The sequence below is a fragment of the Neolamprologus multifasciatus genome, chromosome 17 (assembly GCF_963576455.1).
Source record: "Neolamprologus multifasciatus chromosome 17, fNeoMul1.2, whole genome shotgun sequence".
Classification (NCBI taxonomy): Eukaryota; Metazoa; Chordata; class Actinopteri; order Cichliformes; family Cichlidae; genus Neolamprologus; species Neolamprologus multifasciatus.
In genome coordinates this window covers 15,981,398-15,994,402 of record NC_140455.1, presented here as the reverse complement: position 1 = coordinate 15,994,402, position 13,005 = coordinate 15,981,398, and the positions used below count along the sequence as shown (strand labels likewise).

The window sequence follows — 13,005 nt, the reverse complement described above, 5'->3', positions numbered from 1 at the left end:
GAAATGTGGAAGTTGTTAAACATGAGATGACATGACATGCTGATGAGAAATAAACCAGACAGATCCAGTGAGGACCGACGATCGATCCCTGGGGAACTCCAAGCCTGGCTGCTACAACCAAAAAGTTCGATTTTTGCAAATCAGATTTTAGCTGCTGTAGAAACAAAGAGGAGGAATGACAGAAGTCGCAGCTGTTTTCTTCAAGCATCAGCGTGAATAAATTCATTGAGGCTCTCTCAGGCTGGTGAATTTGTTTCATATTGGCCACATGGGATCTGCATTAACAGTTTTCTGATCATGTGACCCAAAGAATAATAAAATGCAGTAATCAATAATCCCAAACTGAAGTTCCCTGAACACAGTAATGAACCCGGACACAGACACAGGGGACCAGATTTGCAGAGATAACGAGCTGCTGATGCTGAACACGTGTTTTTACCTGCAGGCTTGAAATTTAGTTTGTTCCCAAGCTAACGAGCTGGATGCCGGCTTTAATTAAAGAACTGAAAGTGTGATCAAAGCTGAAAGCAGAATAGAGTGAGTTCACATCTAAGGGGAGATGATTGATTGTTTCCTTCTTTTATTTTAGCTGTTTAAAACTTGAGAGCAGACTGACTCAAAACAAACTCACACAAAGCCTGAAGTCTGCAGTAAAACATGATGACATGTCATGAAAGGCCTGGGTCTTGTGGTCGGGGTGTCCTGCAGCGAGTTGAAAAGCTTTCATGGCGTCTTGAAAGGAATCAGATTATATATAAAAGGATGAGTCAGCGTCAAATTATAGGAGGTCCAAAACTCGAGCTCTTCAGCACCATAAACCAGTTGAAACTTTTCACTTTCAGTCTGAGACCAAACTCAGATCTGTGAGGACTCTGATGTGATTGGTCGTATTTGACCCACACCAGCTGAGGTGGAGAGAGCACGATCGGCCTGATATTGTTGGGACAGTAAAACAAGATTATTTTTATACAGCTGGCGTATATCCCTTTAAGGAGTTAAATAATGACAAATGGCAAACGTTTGGGAAATCTGTTGATGTTTCGCATCTGAAAGGAAAAAAATCAGCTGATTTCTGATCAGAATTTTTGAGCGTCTGTCAGTCTTAAAGTCTATAGGAGAAGAGTTTAGAAAACATGGTTTTCTTCCCATATCGAGCTTTCATCCCTGACTGTGTTTTCTTGTTTTTTAACGTCCTTTCAGTGTAATGGCTGGTTTACCGTCTGCAGGCTGAAGTTTTTTTTTATCATGAAAGCAAAATGATGTCCCAAAGAGCCGCTCAGCACCTGTGTTTGGTTGGTGTTTATGTGGATCAGTTGCAGCTAATCTCATTAGAAAGCTTAAAAGTGAAATAAATCTTTTATTTTGGAAATAAATCCTACTTTACTTTTAAAAAGAGAGAATTTTTTTTTCTGCCTGTGATGCATTTGGATGATTTGACCCCAACCTCTCTGGTCATCTGCACGTTAGAACCCAAAGCCTCTGATAGCAGGAAACTTACAGCTGTTTCCAGCTGTGCTCCAAAACAGCTGCTTTTGGAGTCATCAGACAGGTTTTTTCTGCAGATGATGAAGAACATGGTGAAGAAGGCGTGTATTTGTTGTGGATGGCTGTGGATCACATATATGTGCTGCGTGGTATCTGTGGGATGCTGTGAGTTTGTATAGCAGCTGACTCGCTAAGAGAACATTTTTGATATGAGTCCAGCTTTCAGGTAAAATAAAGGTGAATGACTGCAGGGAGGTTAGCAGGAACTGGTGTTGGAGGTCTGGACCTTGAAAACAGAAACTTGGTGACATCCATGGTTCCATATGAAGAGGTAGGCGATAAAAGGAGACAATAAGAGGATTTAGATAGGCCTAGTGCTGCCAAGGGTAATTTGGCAGCACGTGTGCAGAGATGCAGGTCAATAAGATGTCTGATCGTAGAATGGCAAGGAAAGCTTCAGGCAGTTGTTAATGATTCAAACTTGAGTGCACTGGTTTCTGTCCAGTGAGAAGTCTCTCGTTTGACCAAATTTAAAATTAGAGTTGCAGAAACAGGAAGTGCCACGTAACCATGGAAATATTTGGGAAAATTAAGACAGTACAATTTTCTTTAGCTTCTTCTTTTTAAACGTCTTGACAGATTTAGCAGTGAAGCACATATTGGAACTAGGGTTATAGTAGTAACAACAACAAAACACCAAAGAGTTTTGGAAAATGTGAAATATGTGGTCATAAACAAAAATACAGTTTTAGTGAGCACGAGGCTGGGGTCAGCAGCCGCTCAGCCCATTGTCTTTATCTGGACTTCAAATCTGACCTCTTCTTCCTCTTCCTCAGGCCCTTGAGCCGCAGACCTCCACCTCCCACGTGGTCACCATTTCTGGTTTGATACCATCGTCCAGCTACAACTGCACCGTCACCAGCTTCAGCTACAGCACGCCCAGCAAACCCACACACATCAGCGTCAGCACTGTTGGTAGGTGGCACCATTTACCTGCACCGTAGGAGGGCAGTGACTGTCTTTATTTGAGCCCTGAAAACATCTTAAAAGTGAAAACTGAACTAAGTGCAGCTCTTTAATTTGAAGATTTAAAATGTTTTTAGTCACTCCTGCAGGCAGTAAAGTGAACTGCAGTCACTGAGGGTGAGTATGACATGAAGAAGATTTGTGCTGTGGAGCTGAGCTCAGTGAACTCTTTCCAGCTGCTTGCAGCGACTCAGTGAAATGTTTTGGTGCCGTTAGTCACAGAGGAGCAGCAAGCTCATTGGTTAACACCTTGTCATAACAGGTGTTAACAAGTGAGCATTGATTTACAGGTTGTAAATCAATGAGTAAGGATTGTGAGATCCACCCCTCTTTCAACACAACAAGAAGCTCACAATTTCTATGTCGGTCTTTTATAGTCTATGTTTGTAGCAAAGTACAGTTGGTGGCCACCCGCTTGATAAAAGAACTTTAATGTGAAAGTACCATATAGGAAGGGTTCTGTGTTGAGAAAACTGATGAAATCGGCGAGGACTGTGCTGAGAGGTAACAACGTCTGTCTGTGCGTCTGTCTGTATATCTGCAGCCAAAGAGATGAATCCAAGCGTTGCTGCCATCTCGGCTCTGGCTGTCCTCAGCATCCTGCTCATCAGCCTGCTCGTTCTGTTCCTGCTTGTGCTGCGCAAGAAACACCTGCAGATGACCAGGTAACTCAAAGTCAGCACAGCAGCAGTGCCCTCTGCTGTCACACAGTCATCTGTTGTTCATTTGGCCTTCACAGCTTCACTCTGTGTGACAGTTATAGTGTATGAGATACAGTGTATGAGTTTACTGTGCATGAGTTGTAGTGTATGAGGTTAGTTTCTGTGTGCATTTCTGCAGCAGATCCTGCAAAAAAAACCCAAGCATGTGTCCTGAATGTCTTGTTTTTGAAATGCCCATTGAGATCAGTTTATGGACTTTATTCTAGTTTTAAGAAAAGTAAGTCCTTCATTTAGAATAGAAATGATGGAATTTGGATTACAGTTATTGGAGTTTATGAGCATGAATAATCTTGGAGCTTCAGAGTGATTCACAGCTGAATTTCTGAGGAAATAACTGAGAGGATGTCTGCATGCTGTACACTAATCTATAAAGCGGTCAAGCTGTGGTCTGCTGTGGTCAGCCGTTAATGCCCAGCTAACTGGCATTCATAATTCACAACACCTTTTATTCTTAGAGTCATGACACGCACGAGTTAGGATGCAAATTACTTCCTCTTGTCAAGAGGCTGAGCGGCATGGGCGGCGTTTACGAGGCACTTTATAGACCTACACGTTATTGAGGAAGCAATATTTACACAGTATTACACTGTGTGTACTGTAATATGTGTGTTTTACAGATTTATAGAATAATGGTATTCTCTTTTGTACTAAAATGAAATACTGATTTTTTGCTACATCTCAAATATAATGTGGAAAATAAAAAATACTTACATGTATGACAAAAATAAAAGATTTACTTTTTTAACATGAAAATTATGGGAAAAAAAATCAATTTAATATAAAAGTTAAAATTAATACATTTTAAATCAGTTTCTACTTTGCACATTCAATTTAGGAGTTTTCGTATCATATTTATGCAGGATATAAATGCTGTGACATTAAAATGGTGCATTTAAAAATGTTGATGTTAATTTAAAATTAAATCATATAATTTTTACTCAACAGTTTTCGTTACACTTACGTTATAATTCAGGTTTTTTAATGTAGGTCATACTACAGAAGCACTAGAACCTTTTTAACATTGAGTAGTGTTTTTTAAATGTGTCAAAATAATTTAATGCAAAAGTTAACATTATAAAATTATAAATTAATAGTTCTACATTTAATTTTATGTGGCCAAAGTCGTTAAAAAATGTAATGGAAAGCATTAATAAACATCAGTAAGCAGAATTATTTCAAACTTTTTACATGAGCCAATCAGAATGCGGCATGCGGACTTTTACTAGTGGATCACATGCAGATGTTAAAACATTTAAACTGTGTTACAAAGTTATGATTACCTTATGATCGTAACTTTACCCTGCATCATCTCTCCAGTTATTCTATCTTTTTCATTTTAATTTTTCACCTTTTTGAATTTTTATTTTTTAAAATGTTTCTAAAATGTTTGAGCAAAGAAAGTCATTATTTTCAGATGGCTTGATAAATTCTTTACTTCACTGTAAATTTTCTTTTCATACTCACTTCACAGCTTCCTCCATTTCCTTATAAGTCATCTATTATTGCTGAGTTCCTCAAACTGAGCTGTTCTCACCACATGTGCTTGTTAATTTCTGTTTCAGAGAGTGTGGCGCGGAGACCTTTGTCAACTTTGCCTCGTTTGAGAGAGACGGAAAGCTTCCATATAACTGGTACGAGCTTCGTCATGTGTTTGTTCATCTTCAGATCACAAATTAAGCGTTAACGCACGGGTGGATGTTGTTTTAGCTTGGATTTAGAGTAATCACACAACCTCGGTTTTGGATGTGCAAACACCCTCGAAAGACCCAATCAGAGGCAGATTAGCAGCCCGGAAGGGGGATTGAAGAGGCAGATTAGGGATTTGAACATATAGGCACAGATTATAGCTCATCTGTGGTGCTTTATACAGCTTGAGGTGACGATGACCATGATGATGATGATGATGACGACGACAAAGAGCTCAGCACCCTTGCCTGCTTTGTTTGGACCAGCTGAAATGGGGTGTTTGATGATGATGAAAGCTTTGAATTTCCCCTAATCTCAGATTAAAAGGACAAAATGTTGCTTTTTGAGTCAGTCGTGTTAATTTGTTCAAAACAAGAAAAGATCATTCAATTTTATTTCTCCTTTAAAATCAAGCAGAAGAGGCAAAAAGTGCCTGTTTTTAAACTGTGAAGTGGCTGATGGATCAGATTCAGTTTCACATGTTATTTCTGACAAACATTTGGAGATTTGTGATTAATATAACAGCTGAAAGACGGTCAGTTAAGGCAGAACCTTGGCTTCCATCTGCTGTTGTATTTGACCTTCCATCACTAAATGCACATTTCCATCAGAGTGTCTTCTTCTTCTTGATGTGATGGTGCAGTTTGCTTTTAATGTGCATGTGGACAGACTCACTGTGTGATGTCACAGCAGTGTGGATGTGATGAAAACGCGAAGCCCCCACTGATGCTCCAAAAGGAAATTCTGTCGAGAGCATTTATCTGAATATATCAAGTTTTAAAGAACTAAATGATCCTTTTTTATGTTATATAACAATGGAACCACTTAAAGAAAAACAAAAACCACAAACAGCATAAAAAATAGAGCAAAACAATATAAATATGATGTACAGTTAGGTTATTTATTGTTGTAAAATATGAAAGGTATAAGCAAGAAACACAGTATGATGAACAATTCTCCATATGTTTTGTACAATGTTATGTTTAATTCTGATTGAACTCTTTATGCCTTGAAAGCCTAATAGGAGTTCTTATATGAACTGAGTGGTTTCTGCTTATAGTGCATCAGAATTTAGCAAAGGTGGTCTCTTCCAATGGACCTACTCTTGGAGAAACCCAAAAATGACTGTAATTGTCATCAAACCACCTCTTCATTAATATACACTGAAGTGTAGAAACTTGCTACACCTCAGGGGAGGTCGTCAAATGTCATGTTTGTGGGGGAAAGAGTTAAGGAAGATAAGTCTTAATGTAATTAATGTAATTTACCTTCTAATTAACCTGATTTTTATCTGAATTCTTTGATTGCTTTCAACAAATCCTGAAAAAAGCCCAAAGCAACCAGTGTAAACCAGTATGGTGTACCTCAAAGCTCACTTCCTGGGATATTCGTTTTTTAAACTCACAGTTTTACACTTTTATGACATTGGTTAGATAATTTTATTTGCAAGAAGGTGATGCAAATATTTTTCAAAGACAAAAATTGGAATGAAACTAACAGTGTATTATCCAGTGTATCTAGCCGGCTAAATGTTTTCTAATTTTTATGAACAAGTCAGCAAGATAATTCATCCAGTAAGTTGTTTTAGTATTAGTTTTAGACTTAGTTTTATTACTTGATACTACAGAGACATTTAAGTCTGTGGCAATAAAATGTAGAAGTTTGACATGACTTAAATTTTAATGTTTGTGTTCCCGAGCTTCATCAAGAAAACTCAGGAAAACCCAGACGGACAAAGAGGAGTTCATAAATGTATCGGCATCAGTGGGGTCATTACCCAGGCACCACAAATGTAAATGAGATCATCAGGTTCATAAAGGTGGCTGTCACTGCCAAGTGACAAACTGAGAACTGTTTATACATGGTGTCGGTCCTGGCTGAGGGTTGCATTGTGGGATGGCGGGGAGGACGCAGTGATGTCACAGACTCAGGCTGGGGGGTTGTGTAAAAGAAACAGAGTGGCCATTGACGTCCAGCAGCATACAGACTCCTGTTGTCCTCCAGAGACACAACAGGACACTCTCTGAGCGGCTGCATGATGCATTAACTCTGTGTTCAGCACTAATGTGAAGCTCTTGACGCTCTGTGCCTCTTTACTAATGGAGCACCATGTTCTGTCCCCAACCTATCACCCCCCTCGTGTCTGTTTTTTTTTTTTTTTTATTATTCTTGTTTTTATTTGAACCCCCTTCAGGCGAAGAAGTCTCTTTGCCTTCCTTACCCTACTGCCATCCTGCCTTTGGACTGACTATCTTTTGGCTTTTTATATTAATCCTTGGTAAGTAAGCACTTGCTGGCCAAAAACACTGCACTTCAGGGGCATGTCTAAGCAGAGCCACAGCCGACAGTATTGATCAGAGACACTGTTTTACTCTCAAAATTAACCAAAGTGAGGAGTCACGGATCACCTCTGGATCCAGAGTTCACAAATAAGTCTGGTGGTGTTTTGTATGGAGTAAAACAACAATCCATTTGTCAGTGTGATGTACCTCAGGGTTTACATCTGGCCCTTAATCTTTTTTCTTTTTGTTTATATAGTTCCTCTTGGTCACAAAATTATTGTTATTTTTTTCATCATTCATATTTTCTATTTTTAGGTCAATATTTTTTTTAATATCAATTACAAAGAAAACCAAACTATTGCCAACAAAAGAGTCCTTTTCATTGGTCAACAATGGTCCACATAAAACAAGAGAAGTGAGAGATTAATGGGTCAAAAACTTTGATCCTTTTTTGTAGCAATGAAATAACTTCTGATTGGCTATAGGTGTTTTGGTTCATTTCAATCAGGGAAACATTGTGGTTTGGGTTAAAATAACCACTTCATCAAGTTTAAAATAATAACCACAGAGTTAAAGTAGGGCAGTGACTGTTTTGGTGGTTGGTAGAAAACAAATAGCCATGTCCTGTTTAAAAGTACAACATTAATAGACATATCCAACCACCTTGAGCTCCTCCCTCAGTTTTATCCATGCTTCTATAGCCAAAATACGCTCATTTATCTTTTAAGAAACTAGTGCTTTCATTGCATACCACGACTGCATAGGGATGGTGTGGCTGAAAATGTCCTGTGATGGTTCTCTAATTCTAGCAAATTTACTTAGATTAGATAGTGAATTTAGTTTTTTACAAGGGTTAATTTCAAGGCCTGTGTTGTTTTTCCAGGACACACTCATTTAATATGACTGAATGAATTAGCCTAATTGCAAAGCCATTGTCTTCTTTTGCAAGTTTAAAGTGATCGGGATTAAAACCAAAATGTAACAGGTTTCTTTAATAATCCATGCTCCACGTCGCCACCAAGTTTCAGGATATTCAGTTTGGTACTTTTTGTGTAAGAACCGCTACCTCAATTCAGCACAATACATAGTTTATGTTACAAATGCAACCAAGATCTATTTTTCTGTCACCAGGGATTTACTGTTTTATTTATGCATGGCCTTTAGTCCTCAAATTTGAATACAATTTTGGGTGTGTGTTTATAGCATTATGTTACACTTAATGCTCACAAAAATTCTAACTCTAACTATTTGGGACTAAACCAAAAAACAAATGTGATCATTTTTAAGTTATCTAGTATAATCAGCTGGAATTTCTTACTATTCATGTTTACTAATTCGTGTTTATATGTATTTAAATATCAAATAAAACAGTCAAATAAAAGAAAAAAAACAAGAACAAAATATTGTCTTTAGATGTATAAATAGATCACTTGCAATTCTGCTTCTGTGAATATGAAATCTGGTGTTCCTCAGGGATCCATTTTGGAACCCTTTAGGTTTTTTTGTGTTATAAATTATTTTTATTTGTAATGTTTTCTTTAGTGTTAGTTGCTAGCAGGAGACAAAACTCAGTGTCGGATTGGACATGTGACTGTTTGTTGACAAGAACAAAAATATATCAAACTTAATATATAAAACATCACCAGACTGTTCTTTAGCATTTTGACACTTCATTTTGAAACTACAGGGAACTCCCGAGGTAAATAGGTAGTCAGATGTAATTTCTGACATGTTGAACTTTGTCTTGCAATGCTGTCTGTGGTTACACCTTCAAAGTCACATTGAGTGTATTTCTACTAACATGTTGGATGTACTTCAGCATGAAGCGAACTCTCGATGCTAACTCCGGCTTTGGTGTCTGCATGCTCCCTGTCTCTCTCTTTGTGGACTTTCTCTTTAGACGTCTCTTCGTTACTCAGTTGTGATTTATGTTCTCTCATAGATTGTAGATGTGATGTGCATGTTGATGGATCAAGATGAACTAGCGGATTGTGTTTTAGCGTCTCCAGATTTCCTCCCACTTGATGTTTGAAAACTTGGTTGTAAACCAAGGAACTTTCAGGACATCATGAGTGATTCAGGGGGAAATTTGGCCCAATTTAACACAATTTGTGTTAAATTTGTGTTAAATTTAACACAATTTGTGTTAAATGGTTGAATGTAGATACAGAAGTATGAAGAGCAAAAATTACAGAAGATGCATGATTGTGGAGAAACTTAATGGCTACTAGTCACACTAGGGTGAAAATAGGACAGCAACCTCCTTGACCTCCTGGGTAATGCAGAGGTTAACTATGTAACACCTTTAACCTCTGGGCAATCACAAGGTGACTGTACAGGTCGCCTGGTAGGAAGCAACCTGCCTTGAAACGGTCGTGTATTCCAACTCGGACTGACTGCAATCACTCTCAAAAAAATTGGAGAAGATTGACAAATAAGATCTTGCTAATGTATAAATGCAGACAGATTGCCAATATACTGAAGTCTGAGTCAGTCTGCACTGATAATTGCAATTCGTCTACAATCCATCACTTTGTAATAAGGACCTCAACTCAATTGGTTGCCAGCTGATTATAATCTGATTATATTCCTACATAAAAGCAAGCTTGTGTGCACAGGTAAACTGCTGTGTTATTTGTGTTATTTTTAAATCTATGAGATGAATGTGTGTTTGTTTTATTTTCTGTGTTTGTTGATTGCAACAGATTTGTAATTTAAGCAAATTGATCCCAGTTAATTGCCGTATTATCACAGACAGATTGCATGTTATTGCCAACTTGACCCCATGTAATTGTTAACTGGTAGCAGACTGACTCCATCTTTTTGTTGTTTTAATGCTGTGTTGACACTTTGAAGCCAGCAACTGACTGAATGGTTGCAGACCTGGTCCCTTTTTTCCAAAGCAAATTTCCAAAGCAAATTCAAAAATTATTTCAGAGGCAAGGCAAGTTCATTGCACACTTTTGCAGTAATTAAGGTTGTGCCATGGTTTGTTTTCCTTAGTGTGACTGTAGCATTAAGCAGGTAGCAGATCTAGATGAAGACGATACTTGTGAGCATGACATTGTCTTGCTTTGATGGGTCGACTTATTTTGAAGTTCTGCTTTGTTGGGTTCGACCGATGCTTGGGTTCGGTACTGGCGTTATATGCAAAAGTGATTTGCGTGAATCTATCTTACTGAAGATAGACCCTAACCCTAACCCTTTTATTATTGCGTAGATATATGTCAGAATAGGAACCTCAATAAGATTTCAGTTAGGCAAGAATGTCTAAAAACTAGAACCCATCATTTTATCTGGGACTAAATCCAAAACAAAATGACCTGGTGCTTTTATACAATTCAGTAAGTGACTGGAATAATTAATGTACAGTTTAGTTGGAGATTATCTATCGGAATTTCAGGAGCAGGACCACGTCTCCAAACATGCTCCTTCCGGTTGTCATCTATATAGGTTCCCCCAGTTCTGCAAGCTGATCATTCTCGTTTACGTGCCCCACTCTCCTCCCTCCCTTCTTGTTCTCAATTCTTTAACTTCTTCCTTTCTATTTAGTGCATGGGCATCTGCCAGGCCTGGGAGCCATCGCCAGTCCCCTTCGAAGCCTTCCCCAAACCGCAGCTCAATTCATGTCAAAGCATTCATTTTTACCCACTAAAACACTGTCAAACCTGAAATGAGGACGCGGGCCCAGCTAGTGAAATATTTTATTGTTGCCATGGTGCATCATAAAAAAAAAACCTAATACTGAAACAGGCAATTATATTTGCTCGTTCATCATAACCTGGAAATTTTGTTCACGCCAAAAAATGAAATGTGAGATCTAGTCTAGAATAAAATAGAATCCAACCTGTGGCCCTTTGCTGCATGTTTTCCTCTCTCTCTCTCCTGCCGCTTTCCTGTTACTCTTCACTGCTTCTATCAAAAAAGGCCCAAAAAAGAAATAATATTTCTAATTTTTGTCAGTAAAAATGAAGTGATTATTGATAACATTTAAATACATTTTAAGAAAGATGTTTGGTGTTTTACAGTATCAAATATCTTAATATTTTAAGCATTGTGGCAGTTCACAAATTTGATCTAAAACAGACCATTTATTTCCACTTAAAGTCTGGATATATTTTAGTAAAGGCTTTTACTCAGCAGGACATGACTTAAAACTGAATAACTTCTCATGTTAATAATAACCACAAAACCATAATTCAAGAAAAGTATACAGGAAATGCTTTAAATAGAATATTCTACCTGCCCATGACTCTTAACTGTGGAACTAAAGTCTGAACCTTCAGCCTCTGGGGCGCAAATAGGCACAAACACTGAAAACCTGCAGTTCCTCTCATTTCTAGCAGAGGCTGCAATCACAGTATTCTAACATGGTGAGCGAAAGCTCCAGGCGATCCAGGAGAGAAGAACAACTGCTGCCTAGGCAAAAACCCTTAGCGATCCCTTATGTGTCAGGAGTATTGGAACAGTCGACACGCATTTTACTCTAAACACGCTGCGCCAAGAATTAGTGTTAAGTGCCAGGAGGATTGCTGTGATTTATACATGAGGGAAACAAACAACCTCTGGCGAAGCGGATGGCACAACACAGAAGAACTACCTCATCAAGTAGGACTTCACAGTCTGTTTACGCCTACAGGCCAGTGGACACTGTTTCAATGATGAGGATGAACACATCCTGGACAGGGAGGAATGCTGGTGTGAGCGGGGAGTCAAGGAGGCCATTTACATGAAAAGGGACAGACCATCTCTGAATTGAAGAGGGGGCCTAAGGGTACATCTGTCACCATCTTACAATACTGTGATTGGTACTGATGGCCATTGATCAGTTGTCATTGATCAAAGGTCTTTGATCAATGACAACTGATCAATGGCCATGACAGTTTGGATATTTATCATCAAGAAACTACGCTACATTCACATGAACAGAATCAACTTTTTAGACTCCCATGTTAAAACTTTACAGCAGAAACAAACATGTTTACAGCCTTATACACAAACTGTTTTCATCTCCATAGGTGATTTCCCCTTCATAACAACTGTATTAAACTTCTTTTTTTTTTTTTTTTTTTTTACAGAATAATCACATATTGAAGAAGATTTTAGCAGCTTAAGTGGGGCACATATATGTGCCCCACTTAAACTGTGAAACTGTTAGGGGTGAAATTTTAAATGTTGTTATAACCCACATGTTTAAATTGTAATATAGCTTAAAATTTCTATTATTAGGGGTGTGGCCTCTTTGATTGTCAGGTATATGGAAAGACAGGAAGGTGTAGCAGCTAGCTGTCTGCTAGGCTTCACCTCAGCTAATTGGAGTCCTTGAACTGAACCTCTGGATCGTGTTTGTTCTGCTGGATCTTTTTGGGTTTAATGAGCAATTTACAAACAAACTGAAAACAAACCACACAGCAGGGGGAGATGCTACATTAAGGGGTAAAAACCTGCATCGGTCAAAGCCCAACATGAGCTAATGATGTGAATGAAGGAGGGGTCAGAAATCATCACAAGGACTTGACATGTTTGTATTTTATAGGAGCAAGACTGCTTTAAAGAAACGGAAGCTAACAAGGTAACGACGACTGCATGCAGCTTTCAGCCTGTGGGCTTCATCTTTCTCTGTGTGTGTGTGTGCGTGAGTTCACCACTAATACCATCCTTCAGCCAGAAAACAGTTTTATCCAGCAGTCTCCTGAGAAATTGAACCAACATTAACTGTGTACTCAGAGGGATTTCTGACTTTTGTGGGTGTTTAAAGGTTTGTTAATAAATTACTTCAGGATAAAATATTTATTGAAATTGCT

General features: G+C 38.4%; 1 protein-coding gene across 3 annotated transcripts in view; it reads left to right on the top strand.

Moving 5' to 3' along the window:
- The window catches only part of ptpro (protein tyrosine phosphatase receptor type O), a 42,909-nt gene that overhangs the window by 18,948 nt on the left and 10,956 nt on the right, over positions 1 to 13,005 (top strand). The window contains exons 14-18 of one of the 3 annotated variants that reach the window (XM_085139107.1): positions 2,322 to 2,460; positions 3,056 to 3,176; positions 4,796 to 4,864; positions 7,114 to 7,197; positions 12,738 to 12,773. In XM_085139107.1, the coding sequence (XP_084995233.1) occupies positions 2,322 to 2,460; positions 3,056 to 3,176; positions 4,796 to 4,864; positions 7,114 to 7,197; positions 12,738 to 12,773 (449 nt within the window). The remainder of the gene's footprint in view (positions 1 to 2,321; positions 2,461 to 3,055; positions 3,177 to 4,795; positions 4,865 to 7,113; positions 7,198 to 12,737; positions 12,774 to 13,005) is intronic. The other 2 variants (XM_085139108.1, XM_085139109.1) reach the window with 2 other exon arrangements.